This window comes from Anopheles arabiensis, chromosome 3 (assembly GCF_016920715.1).
Source record: "Anopheles arabiensis isolate DONGOLA chromosome 3, AaraD3, whole genome shotgun sequence".
Lineage (NCBI taxonomy): Eukaryota > Metazoa > Arthropoda > Insecta > Diptera > Culicidae > Anopheles > Anopheles arabiensis.
In genome coordinates, this window is record NC_053518.1 from 63,552,462 (window position 1) to 63,573,107 (window position 20,646).

The 20,646-nt window shown below is 38.9% G+C and overlaps 2 protein-coding genes across 2 annotated transcripts; both read left to right on the forward strand.

Moving 5' to 3' along the window:
- The first annotated feature begins 12,361 nt into the window (after positions 1-12,361).
- LOC120901138 (mucin-2-like) lies at positions 12,362-13,387 on the forward strand. Its single transcript, XM_040308847.1, has one exon. It carries the CDS (start codon positions 12,362-12,364, stop codon positions 13,385-13,387), a length of 1,026 nt encoding a protein of 341 aa, XP_040164781.1.
- A 3,033-nt stretch (positions 13,388-16,420) lies between these two features.
- Positions 16,421-17,897, forward strand: LOC120901139 (salivary glue protein Sgs-3-like). Its single transcript, XM_040308848.1, has 2 exons — positions 16,421-17,494; positions 17,668-17,897. Exons 1-2 carry the CDS (start codon positions 16,421-16,423, stop codon positions 17,716-17,718), a joined length of 1,125 nt encoding a protein of 374 aa, XP_040164782.1. The 3' UTR covers positions 17,719-17,897.
- Positions 17,898-20,646: the final 2,749 nt, after the last annotated feature.

The following is a 20,646-nucleotide window of genomic DNA, read 5'->3' on the forward strand; positions in this document are numbered from 1 at the left end:
GTGTTACATCGAAAGTTGCAACGTACGTGTACCATCTTCACTGCAGCGCCAGCCAATCGACCAAGTCCGATAATTCCTTGTCGTTTTGTTTTTTTTTTCTTCATCTTTTGCGCAACCCGAGCTCACGGTTGCATGTATGGGACACCTTTTACCTTCTTCAAAATGGCCAGCACGTATTTCGATAAGCGTGACGCTTGTTTTAACGTTCGCGGGACAATCGTATCACAAGACGAAGCGACCCACCGTTTTGTTGATGTGTGCGGCTAAGGTGGTTTCTGTATGCTTTTGCAGTCGCATTTGAATAGCCACCACGCTGTTCGCCCCGGCGTTGCGCGTGCCCGGCTGTGCAGATTCACATGAAGGAAGGAAAACTGTGGAAAATTGCTCATCCCTTGCAAAGCTTTGGCTTTGGATGAGGTCGTTGATTTCTTTTCACCTCGTTTGTCGTTTGAGGCAAAAAAACTACGTCGAAATGGTTCCATGCACATTACACAATCGCCGGGAATGGGTTGTGCTTGTGCTCAAAGCGATACTGAGCTAGATCCGATGGGAATGACGACCGAAAAAGATGTCCGATGGATCTTGAAAGGAATGTGTGAAGCATGCTTTTTCAGTTTGCTGATAGCACTTGATAGTACACTTCAAATGACATAGTGCAAAAGTAGTAGTTAAACGAAAAGTTAATGGAAAAATAATTTCTACCTGGGATTTCTTCAGGAAGATTTTATGTTTTGCTCGATTAAGGCTAGCTTATAAATGTTGGGTGATTTCTCAAAACTTTCTGTGAAATATTTCAATAATTTAGACTTTTTATTTTTGGAAAAGACTTCCAAGTTAGATGTCAAATATTTCATTAGTTCGTACTATATCATTATTGTTCACTATTCGAAATCCCTGATTGGATTTTTCTCTTTCTTTTAAGAATTGTTGAAATTAAAGGATTACATTCAATTTATTATGATCCTTAGCATTGCACAAATTTATTCTATCAGCCTATACATACAATACTTTCATATTTATTCATATTCTATACCTTCTTCTATTTATCGTAACGTCCTACGTGGACATGCCGGCCTTTACAGACTTGCGAGACTTAATTCATTACCACGCAGCCGGATACTCAGTCCTAGCTACGGGGAGACGGTCCATTCTGGGCTTGAACCCAATGGGCATGTTATTGAGCTGTTTGTGTTGACGACTGTACCACGGGACCGCTCCTATAATATACCTACTTGATCTTTTAAACCGGTCTCGTGGTAGAGTCGTCTACTCGTACGACTTAACAACATGCCCGTCATGGGTTCAAGCCCCAAATAGACCATGCCGCCATACGTAGGACTGACTGGCCTGCTATGGGGAGTATTCGAAAAATTACTGAAAGCCAACCCGACAAATGGTACAGGCAGGCCTTGACCGACAACGGTTGTTGAGCCAAAAGAAGAAGAAGAAGAAGATCTTTGAAATACGAAAGGTAAAAATTGTAATTTGAATGATAAAAACAATAATAATAATAATAATAATAATAATAATAATAATATCAATAGGAAGAAAGGAGCAGAAGGAATTCATTAAAGGATTGGAGTTGATGGTTGATTAAATTCTAGAATTGAAGTAAAGAAATGTTCGAAGGATCCAAACGCAGTACGAAGAGACACCATATCCAGAGTATTCTGCACTCTTAACTGTAGTGGAGGCGCATAACATGGTAGTAAATCAAGCAGTCCCGTGGTGCAGTCTGCAATTCGTACGACTTCAGGACAAGCACACCATGGGTTCAAGTCCCGTATGGATTCCATCAGTGGTAAAGGCTAGCCTCTGAGGACTGTAAAACGGCGGAAGGTCGTTGCGCCAAAGTAAAATAAAAAACGAGAGGAGTATTAAGCATTTATTACTGCAAAAAATAATTTTGAGAAGAAATGAGTAGCTAAAATACGTCATCGCATGTCACAATCGGGGGACAATAGGGAGAGATTTGAACCAGCATGCCGGCGGGAAGGATAGAAGACCGAATAACGATTTCAAACACTATAGCAGTACATGTCAGTAAACCGGTTATTACTCTATAGTTTGACACCATCGATCTTACTTGTATTTTGAACAGAGGACATACAAAAAAAGAAGTAAGAAAGCACTAAGTGTTCAGCGGTTCAAAATACAGTTGTGCTACATTTATCCGGGCTCATCGTGACTGGACCTCGCCCGGATACTCTAATAGCATGGATAATGAGTTAAAGTACAGCAATTAACCGCAGTACGCGATACTCGATGTACGCGAACTCGCAGTACGCAATTCCTCTAAATTTGACATCTTCATGTGTTTTATGTAATTTTTTTTCATTCTTTGAAATATTTTATGCTCTTTTTGGATTTCCTTAATGTTTTTAATGCATTTTGCATTAAATTTGTGCACAAGATACCTGTTTTACAACAAAAAACATTAATGCATAGTTCTGTGGCAATATTATTCAACCCTCGAACCGGTAGTGTAAACTATCTTTCCATAGGAATCCGTAGTACACGAAAACTCGAGATACGCTATTGTGCTGGGTCCCGTACGATAGCGTATATCGGATAATGACTGTATAAACTTTATCACAAATTCCTGATTTTTTAAATGAAATTTACATTATGTTTTGGTTAAACCTAGCCAATGTTTATTAACTACATGTTTTTCCAATGAGAATTATTGAAATGTGCAATGAATTATAGCGTTTTTGTTAAGACAATGTGCACTGATAGCCGTTATTTCAAATATCCTCCTCAGAACGCAATTTCATCTTTGTATTGAACTGTCATTTCTCAACAGCGCGGATAAACGGACAGCCGGATAAAAGGTATCCGCATAAACGACGCTCCACTGTAAATGATAAAAACAGTACAATTATTTAGGTATACTATTTAATATATCTTAAAGTTATACACAGAACTGAAAATTCTGCTTCATTATATTTAAGGGAAATTGTTTAGTCAATTAAAGATTTAGAAGCATGTCTAGAATTAATTAATTTAATTTACCATTTTCAATTTATGTCCATGAAGCTGTTTAAAATCTGTGACAAATGACGTTTGATTCATAAAAACTGCTTTAAAAACTTTTCTTTTCTAAACATCTGAGTTCTTCTAAAGCTTATACAATTAAATATTTACAGGCTTTCCCCGAGTTACGCGAATAAGGCGTTCCGGAGACTCGGATTTTCACGTTAGTCGAATATTACATTTTACAGCCAAAATATATTCAATTAATACTAAGTTTACAGGCGTCTCTTATATACCTATTGCTACGGACAGCCGTCATTTTGACGGATGGATAAAAATACGTATTTAGATTGGTTAAAATCATGAAAAACTATATTTTATTAAAATTATGAATCGTTTAATATGTAACCATTAAAAATTGGAAAACACGAGGAATAAGTTAATCAGCAATTCCGTTTGGGGCTTCTTTATTTAAATCATTTATCAAGATTTTTGTTTGATAATAAGCGGTTTATAGCTCTCTTTCATTCCTACATTTACTTTTAAAGAAAAATGTTACAACTTATCTAAATAAACAATATAAGCAACCCAACCGTCAATTTGACGGGTTCCGTAGGGATAGGTATACCACATATGTTTCTGAAAATCTATGAAACTTAATAAAATAATACTTATGTTCATAGAGTGTTATGGTAAATTTACGAAAAGAAAAAATCAAGATAAAACAAATGGTATTTTTCGTATTTCACTTCAATGTTTAAATTCCGCCAAATTGACGGGTTCCGTAACCCTAGTGGGTATAATGATTTTTTATTCAATTTAATTCATTTATATACTTTCTTACTTATTTACAGCAATTGATGTAGAAAATTCGGTTATTTCTGTCTTTTTAGTGATTTAAAACTTTTGAACAGAAAAAAAAGAAAATTATTTTTCATTTGTCAATTGATACAGACAATTTTAGTGATTTAACATCTGAACTGAAGAATCTGAAGAAGAAGAAGAAGACATCTGAATTGTCAAAAATAAAAATTTGCGTAACTCGAATTCGCGTAACTCGAGTGTCACGTGACTCGGAAAAATACTGTATAAGCAAAACATGATAGCAACTATCAAATCGAGTCCAGTACTAAAAATTGTTAAAATGAATGTATTGTTCAACGATGATCCTTCTTCCTTCTTCATCTTTTTGGCGTAATGATCTATGCCAAATGTCGACCAATACAGGCTTTCGTAACTTATTTAGTATCACACTCAGCCGAACAAATCTATCATTGCTAAGGACTTTTCTTACGAAGCTTGAACCCATTCCGGGCATGTTTGTAAGTCGTATAAGTTGATGATTGTACCACACGACCGCTACACCGATCATACTATTCATTTCAAATTTGGATAGTTTGAAGCTTCCTTGTTTATGAAACTAGTCATTATTTTTTCTCCATTATAAACCCTTTCAACTGACTTTATTAAAAGTATCAACGATTGAATGATTGACATACAGTCATAATAAACCAAATTTTACATAAAAACTAATAAATAAATTGTTTGAACTCTTATCTAAAACAACATCTCAGACCACCTAGAATATAGAATTGATTGTGTTGTTCGCATGTAGTTAAATCATATCTCTGAGACACAAATCTTTAAACCTTCATTCAGCAGTGTCGTAGAAGAAAGCATAGGAACGCTAAGGCCAAACCAAAAGAGGTAACCTTACATTTCATTCTAACCCACCCAAATGGCGAACGTGAGCGAAATGATTTAGCTGAAACTCCCCTAGCTAAACCGATCCGAGATCCTTGGCGGTGTAAGAACATTTCAGTGCCATGGAAAAGTGTCGTAAAAACTGCCTTCGCATATACATTAACAACACAGTTTGAAGCAACAGGGTGTGTACCGGCCCGACCTGGGCAATTAATCAACGATCGTACAAATGAATTTGGTTGCGGTTACAATCGTTTAATGGACACCGCGGGGCAATGTGAACATTCGCAGGGCAACGGAAAGGGTTCGTTCTCCAGTCTCCAGTGCACGCTTTCGAGTCGCGCTCGATGCCACCTCCGAAATAAAACACTAGCAAATCAAGTAGGCAATCAAGTTTTGCTACAATATCTTCACCGCACGATCGACGGTGGAGCTTGGTTGGTTTGCGGAGGCTGTTGTTTTCCCTCACTCACCCCGAAACCCCGGTCCCGCATAAGGGTGACCCCTTGGGTGAACCTTGGCTTTGGCAACGAATTCGTCAACACGGTAGCTCGCACGCGGCCCGCCTGATTGACGGATTAATTTTTCAGCCTACGGTGCCGTGCGGTGGTCCGTGTGGCGCAGGTGAAACCGAACGTTACAATCCGTAACGCCCCGTCGTGCCGGTGGAACGATACCGTCTCGATACGGCTGTCCAGTGGGTGCAGTTGTAAATCGATTCGTCATCGGCTTTGCCATCTTGGCTGAGAGATGGTTGAGAATTTTGGGGCCGTTTCGCTTCACACTGCCCTCCGCTGGCAAAGGCTTTTTTTTTGGTTATTATTATTATTGTGGGACAGGGCTCCTTGAAGGAAATGGTGCACTTTGGGGCAATAAAAAAGAGGACACGGGAGGGCTAAACACTGTCGCAACTGGTAAGGTTGCAATCGACACGAGTCTATGGCAGCTACCCAGCCGATGCCGATTGGGCCAAGCGACAGGCGTGAAATGTGTGGATGCTAAACAAAACATTCGTGAGTAGACGGCGAAGGTCAGTTATGGGAGATGGAGCAGGGAAGTAGTTTATAATGAGATAATTCTTCTTTTTTGTTATTTTGTTGTTTTTGTTTTAATAGTACGACTTTTTAAACTAATTATTTCATGTTTCATAGTGCTTTCGTATAACGTTTAGGCAGATATCAAATTGAAGTATTAGTTCATAAGAAATCATAGGAAACAGTTAAAGCACAACAAAAACAAGTTAAAGAACAATAAAACAAAATACCGTTATGCTTCAAATCATGGACAGCTTCAAATTCCGGACACTCGGCATGCGTTTATTGAATTGCTTCCTATCTAGTCCCTGGCCACACCGCTTTTTAATTTTATATAATGGCCATGATGTGCTAGAATATTTTAAAAATGTGTCGGAACCCTTGCAGGCCCTGTTGCCATAGTAAATACATGACCACCAGAGGCTTTCTTAGCAGTTTTGCTTCAAATCCACACCAGTGTTATTTCTTAGATAATTCTTATTCTTAATCGCGTCCACGTGTATTGAAATATATCGGAATCAATTGTGGAAGTAGTTGTCAGCGTGAAAACAATATTGTTTTATCATATTGTGCCCTGAATTTCATTAAAACACGTATTTAATACGGTCCGGAATTTTGAGCAATATTGTTTATCTTGATTTTTATTCCGGACAGCCGAAGTAAATTGTGATTAATTGCATAAAAATACGTTTTTTGACAGAGATAATAACAAGTGCAAAGATTCAGTGATAATAATAAAACAACGATATTTGAAGATAGATGTGCCCAATGCCTTAATGGCCGTACAGGAAAGATCTTCGAATCGCGCAGCAGTATTTCGGTTCAATGCAAGAGGAAAACCGCACGCAAACCCCATTGTCAGTAAGACCGTCGTCCTGTCGACCCAGGACGACGATGACCCTCAGAATCTGTTGTCTGGACGTAAATATAAGTTAAAAACAAAAAAAGGTGTAGTGTGTGTGTTAATATAAAGATTATAAATGAAATTTTGAGGCTGTCCGATATATATATATATATATATATATATATATATATATATATATATATATATATATATATATATATATATATATATATATATATATAAATCAAAACCTTCGTAATTTAAAACATGAGCATGAAACTGTCCGGAATATGAATCAAAATAACGTTGCAGTTCCATGAGTTTTGGAGTATTTCGAGTAAAATTATTGGAAATCTTCATTTTATACTCAATCCTAGAAGGTTTGCTTCAAAAAAATGAGTTATGCTGGGGTATGACGAATTAAATATGAATTCGTGAGAAATTATTACATGGGGGAACATTTGTTCAGTAATTGAAATACAAGTCACAACTAAAACTGTTTATTTTTTTTTAAACTTCGTAATAAAATAAATTGAGAGCAAAAACATACTATTTAGTAATTGCTAAAAGCAATTTGTCTGAACAATTATGCGTTTTGTACATAAAAAAACACAAAATTGCTCGATGAACCCATATTTCTATGTAATGTCTGTTATCGTGTATAGTTTCAAAAGTTCATTCAAAAATATAATATCCAGATAATGAGTTTTGTCAGATTATCATTCGGAATCATCCGGAGTCGTCCAGACTCACTCGATGTCATCTGAGATCGTGCGGACTCATCTGTATTTGTTCCGATTCATCCCGATTGTGTAGTCAAATCTAATATTGATCCGAAGTCGGATTCAGTTGTTTAGTCGGAATCGCAGCTGATCCACGAGCATACTCCGGAGTACAACTCACTTATTCATTTTTTTTATAGATCACTAGTCTAGTCAGGTACTCTTTGGAGCGAACTCACGACTCCGATCCGACTTCGGCAATATCTAGTTGATCCCAGAGTTGGAGTCGTGAGGAGTCATCCGGGGCCATTTGAAGTCATTCGGAGTCGTTTGGATTCGGAATCAACTCTAGACGACTCCGACTTCGACCGATTACGGGCGACTCCGGGTGACTTCGGACGTTTGCGTACGACTTCGGATGGACCTACCTTCCGGAGTCGATTCCGAAATTATCGGAGTCAGATCGGAGTTGACTCCGGGTTTTTTCCCACTTTACCCATCACTAGACTCGACCATGTGCGAATATTCGAATGACACGGATAATGGGTTAAAGTTGTTTTTTGTATATTATGTTTTGATAAAACTTAGTTTAGTTTTTTTAACTTCATACGCGATTAAAGAAATTTTTGAAATTTGCCATTAACTTGAGTGTTTTTTGATTATCAAAATTTGCTCTGCCTTCGGTTTGTTTTTCTCAGCATGCAATGTTACTGTTGTTGTCATTTGTAAACAACACCCATGTTGCATATGTTGTATTGTTATACGGACATCCGGTACCCGGATAGACGGCGTTTCACTGTAGTTCATCTACATTCTTCTAATTCTTCTTCTTATGAAGTTATAATAATTTTTCTACTAATTCCTACAGAATGTCTGGAGAGTGAAACATTTGTGAACGTGTATTACATATAACGTTAAAAGCCATACAAAAAGAGCAAATTTGTTATGGATATTTAGTTGCCATCTTGGAAGATAGTGCATATGAGGAAAAAGAAACTACGAAATATCTGTTGGTACCAATATGGTACTGACACGGTATTACATATAATACGGTGAGGTCTTTGGAGTGTTTATTCACTGCAAACTACTTGTTCGTGCATTATAGTGCTTTAATCCTACCAATAGAGTAATTTTATCTGCAATATGTGCTGGAATAAGAGGTGGGACTTATCATCATCATCATCATCATCATCATCATCATCATCATAAATACAAATATGACCTCCTTCCGCGGTTTTACAGGTAGATGTACACTGCAAGCACCCACTCACACACCGATATCTGATAAACTCAAATTTACATGTAAAGCATCCTTCTGCATTGCAGCTAATCGTACTCCAAGATACGAAGTATAAAACTTTATTGAACATTCACTTAACTATTTTACTGCACGCACATTCCAAACGGTTAAATTTCCATTTACTAGATAAAACGTGCGCGTGTTCATCGTTGTCTCACAATGATCGTTTGCGTTTGAAGAGGCGAGAGATGCATTTACGAGCGGTTAATATGATGTAATGAGGTGTCTAGAAAGGAGATTTGTCTATGCATGACAGTGAAATAAGGAAGAGTTTATTCCTCCGTTAACATTCCGTGCTGCTAATTCTCCACCTTTTATTGCTGGTTGATAGGAACTATTTAAAGCTCTTAAATAACGCGTATGACATCTTCTAAGAGCTGTAGCAAGTGCATGATAGGTATGGGGAATGAGCGATGATCTACTATAGGGCGTTTTAAATTTTCTTACACATGAATAAGTTTAAAATATACACTGTTCCACTTTTCTACCATTCAAAATCATACATGTTGAACGGCAGAGTATGGTATGATTTAATACGATTTCATCAACTCGTATCGTAGTAGAGTGGGAATGTATGTCGCCGTTAAATTGTACGAAATGTGATTGTCCCCTTTCGTCCAAGAGATCAACACACTTGTCCACAGTCTGGTCAAAAGCAGGTCAAAGATGAGCCCAAGCACACGAACCAATCAATGGCCCGCCGTCCCAAAACGGTGATCGTCGTCACCATTTATTGGACAAAGTTTTGTGCACGGGCATGTCAATTATAAGCGCCTACTGCGGTGTAACGCCGCGTAAAAGCTCACGCGCTTGATGCGTAGGTCTATCTTTATCGAATTGCGAACGTATCGGGAGTGATGGCACAAAATCGGCTCGCCCGAAGTTGCGTTCGCGGAGGGGAAATAGGCAAAGTGTCCGATTACGCATTGCCCGGGCGTGACTTGCCCGGGCGTGATCAGCCACGCACGAACCTCCCGGCCTGGTGCTGTTTCCAGGTGAAGCGGACAGCAGCAGTCCACGGAGCGATAAGCATCCTTCGGCCGGCATTATGTGTTTCATCCCGGGTTTGGTACGTACGTAGCCAGCCATCAGGGCACGGTAATTGAATCGTTTATACATGTTAATTGCAATTTATGATTAAACGCTATGCGCTCCTTCTACAGCGCGCGCACACATTCCGCTCTTGATGCACGATGCATACGATGGGTGGCGGATTATGAACGAAAAATGTGAAAAGTCTCGGGAATAGTACAAGAAATAATACAGACTATTCTAAAAATTTATTTTAAATTAATTTAAAGACTTTATTTTTCAGCATTTTGCATTTTAGGCATTTTGCAGCTTGAGCATGATCGTTTGTTCATTGGCAAAGCATAATGCTGACCCAAGGAATAAGATCACATCTATTATTTTAGAAAACATTTGCAATTGTAGAAGAATGATCAAAATAAGCACATGTTGATGCATTCGTATTAAGAACACTCATCTTATATCATAAAAAGATACCGATACTGTACGAGAAAAACACCAAAGTTTGTTCCAATCCACTGTGAAGAGGATTGAAAATGTTAAAATCAACAGTATTATTTGAAATCTTTCAACTATTATTTTCTACAACAGCTTGTGCACAAAGATTTATCCCACGCACTTATCTTCGCACGATTAGCTTTATTAATGTTGGCCACATGTACAAGAAGAACAAACGCCAGAAGCTACTCCGTACAAGAGCAGCCGGCTACACAACAAAAGGAAGCAAATAAAACCTTTAATCGATTTCCATTTCCACATGCAGCCGTAGCTGCATCACTTATCTAGTCGTTACTCAACAGCCGCACGCACGTGGAAGCGTACGCCGGTCAGCTAGGCCGGGTAACCGATAGCAGTACCATGAGCGGTGCGTACAACACACGGTTCGTAGGAAATGTATTATGTGATGATAGAAATAAAATAAGAGTAGCGGTGAGCATAATGGAGCTGGCGATAAAAGGCGTAGTTCAATTTCTGTATGATCTACCCCTACGGCATCATTCGTTTGAAGCTGATTATGCAAGTTTTAGAAAGAAAGGAAAGGGCCATATTTTATGTAGTAACAGTTTTGGAAATTACATCCTAAGCAAAGCGTATCAAATTTTTCACATGCTATGTTTTATTCCATATGTCAAGTGATGTGTTGTTTCCCTTTTGACAAATATCGCGATCAGTGTGTTTCCAATTTATGGCATAGATTTTTACTACTAACTCGATGAGTTTGTATGGTTCTGGAGACATTAAATGTGCTTCAACGAACGTAACATGAGTAGATGTGATTTTAATGATCTATTAAAATCAAAATTAGATACTCACAGGTGATCAAAAACGTGTTTTTCCGCCTTGCTGCAGAAGGATCGTGATTTTGTTGCACATATTTATTTACATTGTACACAACAAGCTTGTGGCTGGCTTGTAGCGACTGAAAGAGGTGGAAGCAAACTAACGATATGGAATATTTAATATGAATATTTTATAATATAATATTTTATCACGAGTAAAGCATTTACCCCATGACGCATTTGCTTTGTTTTTCATGTAATTCAACTTGAGTAAATATTACAAACTCGTGGCATAATGTTGCTCAATGAATGCTCAATTACCAAAACTACTCGATCGTGGCGACGTAAGATGCAATGATATCGTTTCATCTTCTCATTGGTTTATCAGATAAGTTTTCAAAACTTGCCAGTCACCTTTCGACTGCAGCTGCAACGCTTCAGGAGAACAAACCAATCATTCGCAATTCCGGTAGAAACAGGACAAACCGGAACGGCAATGGTGAGAAAAGTTCATTACGATCGGCATATGTTTTGTGTAGACGCAATCAATTAACTAATTAATTAATCAGGATTTTGGCGCAGCGGTGTAGGCACGTACAGGCACGAAAGAAATATCGATCGGGTGAGAGCGATCTTCATGTGATATCAAGCTGTACGTAAATGGTTAAATTTGTGTTTTAAGTTTACAAACAATTTTATTTCAGTAATGCATTTTATATAGCAATACAGGAAGATGATGTTGATTGATAAAATGCGTTACTAATATATAATATGGAATACGATCGTTTAAAGCTGAAACAAAAAAGTCATTGGCCTACACGCTTTTTAATTTGCTTAAGCATTCCATTTAAACTCATTTGAATTAAACTAGAATTGATAATTTATAAACTACTTTTATCACAATATGATTTTTGAAATTAAGAATGGGCCATATTGCTAAAAGCAGAGTATGATATCGTTTTAAAAAGTTTGTAATTTTTCTCATGTTGCTCAATATTGTAAAATACTGATTAGAAACAGATAAAGGTAAGATCATTAAATTGCCATCAGTTGAACTGTGCACAGAAACTCCATATAAAGAACGTTCGTCGTTCGTTTTGGAACAGTTTTCGCGCACAGTCCCCGACACCGCTACAATGCGATTTGCAGTAGCGTTTTTGATAGTCACTTTATGTGTTTTTTACGTAGTTAAAGCAGAACGACACCGGGCACCGGAAGCGGGGTATGGAAGAGATGTCACCACTAGTGGTCCTACTAGAAAACGATGGCTCGACAAAATTGTCCCAGCGATTGCGGAGAGGATAAAAAAATTAACCACCACTACGACGACAACTACTAAAAAACCTGCTAAAACTACTAAGCCAAAACCAACAAAGAAAACCACGACGATGAGAACAACGAAGGCTCCAAAAACTACTACCATGAAGCCTACTAAAACAACAACGTTTAAAACGACGACTCTCGCTAGAACGATGCCTGTTACTACAACAGTTCGTACCACTACTATTTCTCCAACTACTACCAAACCAACCGTAACTGTACCAACTACTACAACATTCGCTCCAACTACTACGATGGTTCCGACAACTTCTAAAACCACAATGGCGTCAACCACAACCACTCTACCGCCGACAACCACAACAACATCAACTACTACAGCAAAGCCTTCAACAATTTCTACTACTATTCCTACTACAACTGCAACGATACCTTCGACTACAGTATCTCCATCCACTACTACTAAGACTACTGTTGCTCCATCGACAACGGCACAGACTACAACAATACTTCCTTCGACCACGACTTTCACTACTCCTGCTCCAACGACTACCACGCTAACTACTACTACAGTTCCTTCAACCACTGCTCCTGCTTCAACGACAACGACAAAACCTACTACTACAGTTCCTTCCACCACTATTACCACTACTCTTGCTCCAACGACAACAACACAACCTACTACAACTACGGTTCCATCTACTACTACTACAACAACAACAATTACTACTACTACTCCTGCTCCAACGACTACAACGCAAACTACTACTACAGTTTCTTCAACCACTACTCCTGCTCCAACGACAACAACACAGCCTTCTACTACAGTTCCTTCTACCACGACTACCACCACTACTGCTCCAACGACAACAACACAAACCATTACAACAACTCCCAAATCAACTACCACTACTACGGTAGCACCCACTACTACAGTTGTACCCACTACTACTACTACTGCAGCTCCTCCTACTACAACAACACCTGTGACGACTACAACAACTATACGAGCGTCCACGATTGTACCAACAACTCCACAAGCTACTACAACAACCACTACTGCTGCTACTACAACGGTGAAAACAACGCCAATTGTTTTCTTCCCGACCCCCAGAGCAGGCAATGGTAACGGTGGAGGTAACGGCAACGGTGATAGAGGAGGTAACGGCAACGGTGATAGAGGAGGTAACGACAATGGACGCGGTAAAAGTAAATGGTAAATGGAAATGGTAATGCGAGCGGTAGAATTGAATAATCTCTATAATCTAGCATTGGATGTAGAATATTTAGTTGTTTGAAAAATAAACATCAAACACGAGCAAATACAACGATGTCAGGGAAGTAAAGCTCTCTTCAAAAAGAAGGAAATGGCTCCCTGCTCCTTTGGTTGAGTACAATAAATGATCATTCAAAATTTTATGCTTTGGAAACAAACATCAATCTCTCGAAATATTGATGTGTAAAGGCGAGCGAAAGCAAATAAGCAAAAATCAAGAAAAAATGAAGCCAAAGCATATTTTAGAACAAATAAATAAACATGAAAAGAGTTATTAGAGTGCATTGTAGGTTAAATGTCTTTATATTAAATAATTTTAATTATATTGCGTATCTCAAACGAAAAGCGTATGGTTGCCAGCAGCACAATAATCACAATGTTTTAATATCAGTTTGCATAAGCCACTCACCTGAGGCCGAACTATGACTTTCATCGTAATCCGTTTCTTGTGAGCTCGTTCGGTTCCGATATCTATTCAACAGCAATCGGGTTTAAAGTATTTCGTACCAAGCGCTACCGCCTCTCCCGTAAAGGAAAGTCACCCATTGTAGTACAGTCCTTTCTAAACCTAGCATCAGCTCATGTAGAGCCATCTTCAGATAGGCTCGGACACAAAGCGTACTGTACGTTTTCAATTATTACTTCACGATAAAGAAACGCAACCAACCTATGGTAACAAAAATCCAATCCATTGGTACCTAAACAATTGGTATATTCTGGCTTCCCCGCCGGTCAGTCTAATTTCATGCCATTTACCGATTAATAATCGATAAGTTCACGGCATAAATTATAGTGTTCTGCTGTACACGGCCCAACGGCAGCTTCTTCGTTGATGCTACTCCAAAACCAAATAACGCAGCGTGTTGTTATACACACTTGCAGTCGAGGCCACGAACGTTGAAGAAAAGGAAATAATTTGATCAGATTAATGCAATCGTTCCTTGTTAGGGGTTTCGTCGGCGTAACCTTTCAATCGTGTAGAATACTGGAATTGATTATCTATTGTAATCGAGCGAAAAAATGAGCAAAGGAAATGAGAGATGAACAGGAGCGATATGTTCGAACAAAACATTAAAAGGATGCTGTAATCAAGTGATTGTGCAACTCGTTTGTAAAGATCACCTTTAATAAATCTCCTGTAAATTTGGTGCAGTTTGATGAATTTTAGTCGTACAAACCATCTCAATCAATTGTAATGATATCAATTATGCATTATATGAAAACAGAGGACTTCTATAAATTACTAAATGCGTATATCAATTAGATAAGGAGAGGGCCAATAGCATGGAAGATTCCAAATTTGGTCTGGATAAAATAAGGTTTAATTCATTTTTTAAATAGATAAAATAAAATGCAACACACATCATACGAGCGACGTATTTCATTGGTAAATTGATTCATTGATTCATTAATGCGTAGATTATTTGTCCTCCTTATTGGTTTAACAAAATTCTTATAATTCTATTGGTATATAGAAGTCAGGGAGGAAGGGAGCGGTTAAGGAGATTATTACGGAAATCTAAAAGGGATGAACTGAAGGCAAAGACATAGGCAAAGCCATTGAATCGATCTATACAGGACAGCATAGGATAATTAAAACTGAAGTGCGTGCGAATTGCGTAAGAAGAGACGCAATCAATTGAGCTTGGAAACGTGTTAGTAGATCTTCGAGAGATGTAGTTAAGTCAAGAAATTGGCACCCGGAATTATAAGGAGGACGTTGACTGGTAGTACAGAACAGAAGTAGCTTACGGAGGACAAAACGTGGGAAGGATTTTTTAATTTTGTGGAGCCTTTCAATTCAATGAGGTGGAGGAGGATGGTGACCATACGATGCTTGGAAACATAATGATTGGTCGAACAAGATTACAATAAAGACGCTTTAGGCACGATGGATCCAAAAAAAAAAAAGGAATTCAATGCGGCAAAGGAAATGCATTAAAAATATTATTCAGAGATTTGAAGAGATAAGTTTTTGAAAGTCTTAATAATGTTCTGATCACTCTAGAAATGAGAAAAAACAGTCATTTATAAGGGCATATACATTCAACTAAATGCATATAAGCCGGACCCATCCAAATGCAACCTGGTACATTCAAGATAAAAGTCTGGCCTCATAAGGTCTAACAAATCCCGTACGAATATAATAAGCTAAGTAGTGGTTTCTGCGAACGCAATCGTCTTCTGTGACTAAATTCTCATGGCCCATTTTTGATTCCAACGTTATGTTATATTTTGTATATCCTAACGAGATCTTGCACCATCCGTTCCTCCGACGCATAATTAATGGATACTGTTTTTTTGTTTTACTTTTAAAGTCGTACGACTTAACAACATGTCCGACTTGAGTTCAAACCCTGAATGGACCGTGCCTCCCATACGGTGCATAATATCCTGCAATGGGTAATCAATAAGTAATTAAAATCCAAGCCAACTACTGTCGCTAGCAATCATAACTCCCTATCTGTCAATCGCCATAGAAATCTCCATCCATTATGGCTACCATAATTAGGGATAAGAACCCACCTGTAGTCTATCTAGGTACCTTGGCTATGACTCCTTTTTTATCTTTAAAATTCAATCCACCGGGAGGCAGTAATATGTCTGATTGAGTTAATTATGCCTTTATTGAATTGTGCTTTAAGCGGTCATAAAAAATCCGGAAGTATGGAGTTGGCGGAATTAGCAAAGTTGTAACCTAAAAGTAAAAGAACATTAAACAGATTGATATGCCCGTTTATCAGTATCAAATTTTATCATACTTAACTACCCTTTAATGACGTTCATGGTCATTCGTTTGAAAATATTTCACAGTCGCAATCAAGCAGCGAAGCGGTGTGTCTGATTGACAAATTATCCCATAGTTTCCGTGCATGCTGTATTAAAAGTAGATTAACACATCCAGCGATGATAGTTGTATATAAAGCCTTTCAATTCCAGCTTAAGCAAGTCTTCGCGCACGCATCTTCATTCGACGATGAAGATTGCTGTCGGATTTTTGCTGTTTGCCATATTGGCAGTGTGTGTCGTAGATGGGCGTAACAAGCATTCGAAGGAGAAGGATGACACGTATGCAATGATTGACATTGCAAAAGGATGGATGCAGATTTACTTCAAAATACCACCTGGCTTACAAAAGCGTACCACTACGCGTGCAATGCGTACTACAACACGCCCAACATTGAGGACGACCAAACCATCTACTACAAAGAAACTTCCTGCATGGATGTCTACAGCAAGGACAACAGTAAAGCCTCGGCAGAATGTCACACTTCCTACCGTTGGAATGACAACAAAATCGGGAGCAATGGTGACAACTACGACTAAGATAACCACCACTACTGCAAGATTGACGACCACCGCTAAGCCAATGTTTACCACGACGACTACTGCAACGACGAAACCTACTACAACTGTTGTGACTACAACGACAAGACCAACTAGTACTTCAACGACTGCACCAACAACGACGACTAGGCCAACAACTACCTCCACCACTGTCGCACCAACAACGATGACTAGGCCAACAACTACCTCCACCACTGTCGCAACAACAACCACTAGACTCACTACTACTTCTACTACTCTTCCAACGACGACCGCTAGACCCACTACTACTTCTGCTACTGCTCCTGTTACAACTACTTCCACTACTGTCCCGACAACAACGACCACCAGACCAACAACAACCTCCTCTACCGTCCCAACAACGACGCCTTCCACAACTATTCCGACAACAACGACTAGACCAACTACTACATCCACTACTGTTCCACCAACAACGACCACCGTCCCTGCAACAACGACTACCACCACCGTCCCTACAACAACCACGACTAGACCAGTGACAACTGTAGCAGTAACTAATACAGCACCTGCGGCCACCACAACAGTGTCTGCCTCTACTGCTGCAAGCGTAACATCAACTACCATTCCGTCAACTACCACGGTTGTCACTACAACAACATCTACTCCTGCCGCCAACAAGATCAGTGCCCCGACGAGTGCTGTTACCACCGCTTCTCCCACCACCACAACATCGGCGGTCCAGGTCAGTACCACCATTATAGCCAACACCATACAAAAATCCGCCCCACTCACAGACTATGATGATCCTTTTGCTTCTGACCTAACACCCGTAACGCTTACTACATTGACACCCTGCATGCTACAACCATCGGGGACCTTCGTTACCACAACCTCAACAACGAACGCACCTAGCAGAGCTCCGATAGCTACTCCTACGGTGACTACGGCGAATATTCCAGTTACTAAGGACACGGATGGGCCAGAGGTGTCCAGCTCCGTGGAATACTACTACGACGACGAGTACGAGGATGGAGTGATCATTACAGTACCTACGATCATCAGCGAAACAACATCAACCGGTGCTAGTGTTGCTGATACCAAAAGGTCCAAAACAAAGAAGAATACTAATAAAAACAAGCGGAAGAATAAGCAGAAGAAAAAGGACAAGGAAAAGGAAAAGAATAACAATAGCATACAAGTAGAAGTTAACAAAAAATCAAAAACTGCATAATGGAATTAAGCTCTAGTTTGCTAGGTTTTGTTCAGTAATAAATGATCCTCTGTATTCTTGATGCACAAAACTCTTGGGTCACTGTTTCATCGTGGAGCGAACGGAACTGTGATATGATCAGTTGTGAAATGCTGTGCAATGTCACATTGCAACGACTCCTATGCAGAAGCGAAGATGACTGCTGCCTATGAATGGAAGTCTGTTGGGAAAGGCATGAACACCAAAGACTGCACGTCATATTCAGAGTGCTCATTTCCCAGCTGGGGACAATGGGTTAACACTTGTTTGGACCCTTTTATTGTGTGGGTAATAATGATGTCCACACAATTTTCGGAGAAGGTTATCGGTGAACAGCGGAATGTGTTCCCGCATTTGCGCAGCCAAAATCACTGTTTTGGGACGTCAAGCGAGGTTGACTTTTGTAATTGGAGTTAACTCCCAGTCGAATTTCCCTTCAAATTTCCATCAGTTATGAGTAGTGAGTTTTTTTATGATCGCGCACCGTGGTTTTCGTTTTTACAATGATACGATACCATGATACGTTTACTGGAAATTTCATAATTTTGTCTCACAAGATTAGTAGTAGTGAAAAAGATGTTATGCTTTACTGACAAATTGTGTAGCTGATTTTAATTGGGCCTCTTTTTGTTTGATCCAGATGTAACTTTCAATGAAATTGGTTTATAAGAATACTTACAATTATGAAGCTGTGTTAATTCATTTTTCATTATTTTATTATGGCAAATGCCTTTTTATACAAATCATAGGGCGTTTTTGTATGGAAACTATAGTACTATGCTCTTTTTGCAGAATGATTTTGTGCTCAAGAATTGTTCTTCCTCTTTCTTATAAGACCACTTATCCAATACTGTAAAACTATAGATCGTAATTGTAAGATATGTGGGAGAAGACAAAGATAAGAAAGTTTCTGCTTTTTTAGTACTCTCCGTGCCTTCCTCCTTGAAATCTGTGAGAGTTTTCAAGTATGATATACTATATATGTTATTTGAATATGATGGTATGATTTATGATACGATCGTTCCAACTAAATTTTGAAATTATGTACAATTGAAAAATAAACTTATTTCTTGATCACTTATATGAGCTTATGGTCGGCATATTATGGGAGCTAAAGAGAAAATATTGTGAAAGCTCTATGAAAATTAAAGAAAGTTGTAGTATCTAGATCAGGGGCTACACAATATGGCTATGCCGCAGTTGACCATCTAGAGCCTATAATAATACTCACAACGGTAAAAGTAAAACTATATAACACTTATATTTATTGTCTTCTTTAATATATTTCGCAGCAAAATTTTGAACATAAAAAATGTGACCTCATTATATACAAATATGTACCATTATATCTCATACCATACATGGGTCATAACGTTATGATGACCTGTCACGTAATAAAAAATCCAGCAAAAAAGTCTAAATCCAGTCCAGTTTCTAAATTATATAAAAACTTCTGCAAAAAATTGTATTATTTAGTGTATATTTAGTGCTACACACGTTTAAAATCCATCTGTGTACTACAGTTATCCGTACAATAAGCTTCAAATGTCGACCAGTTGTTAACAGCTCAGAGCGTGTGCCTTCCGAAAGAGCGAAAGGATTGAACTTGATTCACACATCTCAAACACTGATGCATTTACACAAAAAAAAATAGATTAACCCCAGCCCCTCAACATGATGTACAGGGCAAAAAGGGGGCAAGAAAGAAAAATAGCTCCCAACCCAAACGAGATCTCGCAACCAGCTGCCCTACAGATGGCTGCCCAGATTTTCTCTCATCGCTTGAAAATGGCCTCTGCACCTACCCGAAGGAGGCTTGCCCTTAGAGATAGACCCACCGGCTCAGTCCCCAGCCCGTCTTCAGGTAGCGTGTCGAGCACCATTTTGTCGCCCGCGCCCGAATGTGGCGCGAACGTGCGCAATACTGTAAATTAATTGGTTATAATTATAATCCGCATTTTTACCCCATGCCACTGTCTGAAGCATTTCTGTTTTCTTTGTTCCGTTCGGTGCATTGGGTTTTCCTTTCGTTTCTTTTCACCATGTAAAGCCGGTAGATGCCATTGAAAGGTATTTTGTGTGTGTGTGTGTTTCTGCTGTCGTTACCACAGTCATCATATTTGAATTTGTCAGTTAACTTATGAGGTGTGTATGGAGTGTGGTTTTTTTTACAGTAGATACACAAACTCATACAAACACACAAACCATGGGAACACGCCAATGTTCACAGTGGCCAATTACGACATTAGCATTCATTTGTCATTGTAACGAACGGGCAGGCAGCGGCAGTTGATTAGATTAAGCCTTCGCGATGGTCAGGCCGGGCTCATCATGTGTTGTGAAATATCAATTTACACCATTTCGTCGCGTTCTGCAGATGATGGTTAAAGCTATACAACCGTATATTGTTGTAATAGGTGTTGAAGGAAACAACCCAAGTAACAAAATCGACATGCTTTCTCATTCTACCCAATAGATCAGTAAACCTGAGAGAGCGAGAAAGCATGTCGTTTTTGTCGCTTGGGAAACGCAGCTTTAACATCAGCGACACCACAAACCATAGGTCTAGATTTGATTGTAAGTTGCCATTTCCACCTGAAAGGAATGCGATATTAAACCTCTATGTGTTCTAGGATATCTAAATA

Bases quoted from the DNA above. Each gene is read 5' to 3' on its own strand.
- LOC120901138 (XM_040308847.1), top strand. From the start codon at position 12,362: ATGCCTGTTACTACAACAGTTCGTACCACTACTATTTCTCCAACTACT.
- LOC120901139 (XM_040308848.1), top strand. From the start codon at position 16,421: ATGAAGATTGCTGTCGGATTTTTGCTGTTTGCCATATTGGCAGTGTGT. The intron at 17,495-17,667 runs GTCAGTACCACC...CGCACCTAGCAG, and splicing joins CCACAACATCGGCGGTCCAG to AGCTCCGATAGCTACTCCTA.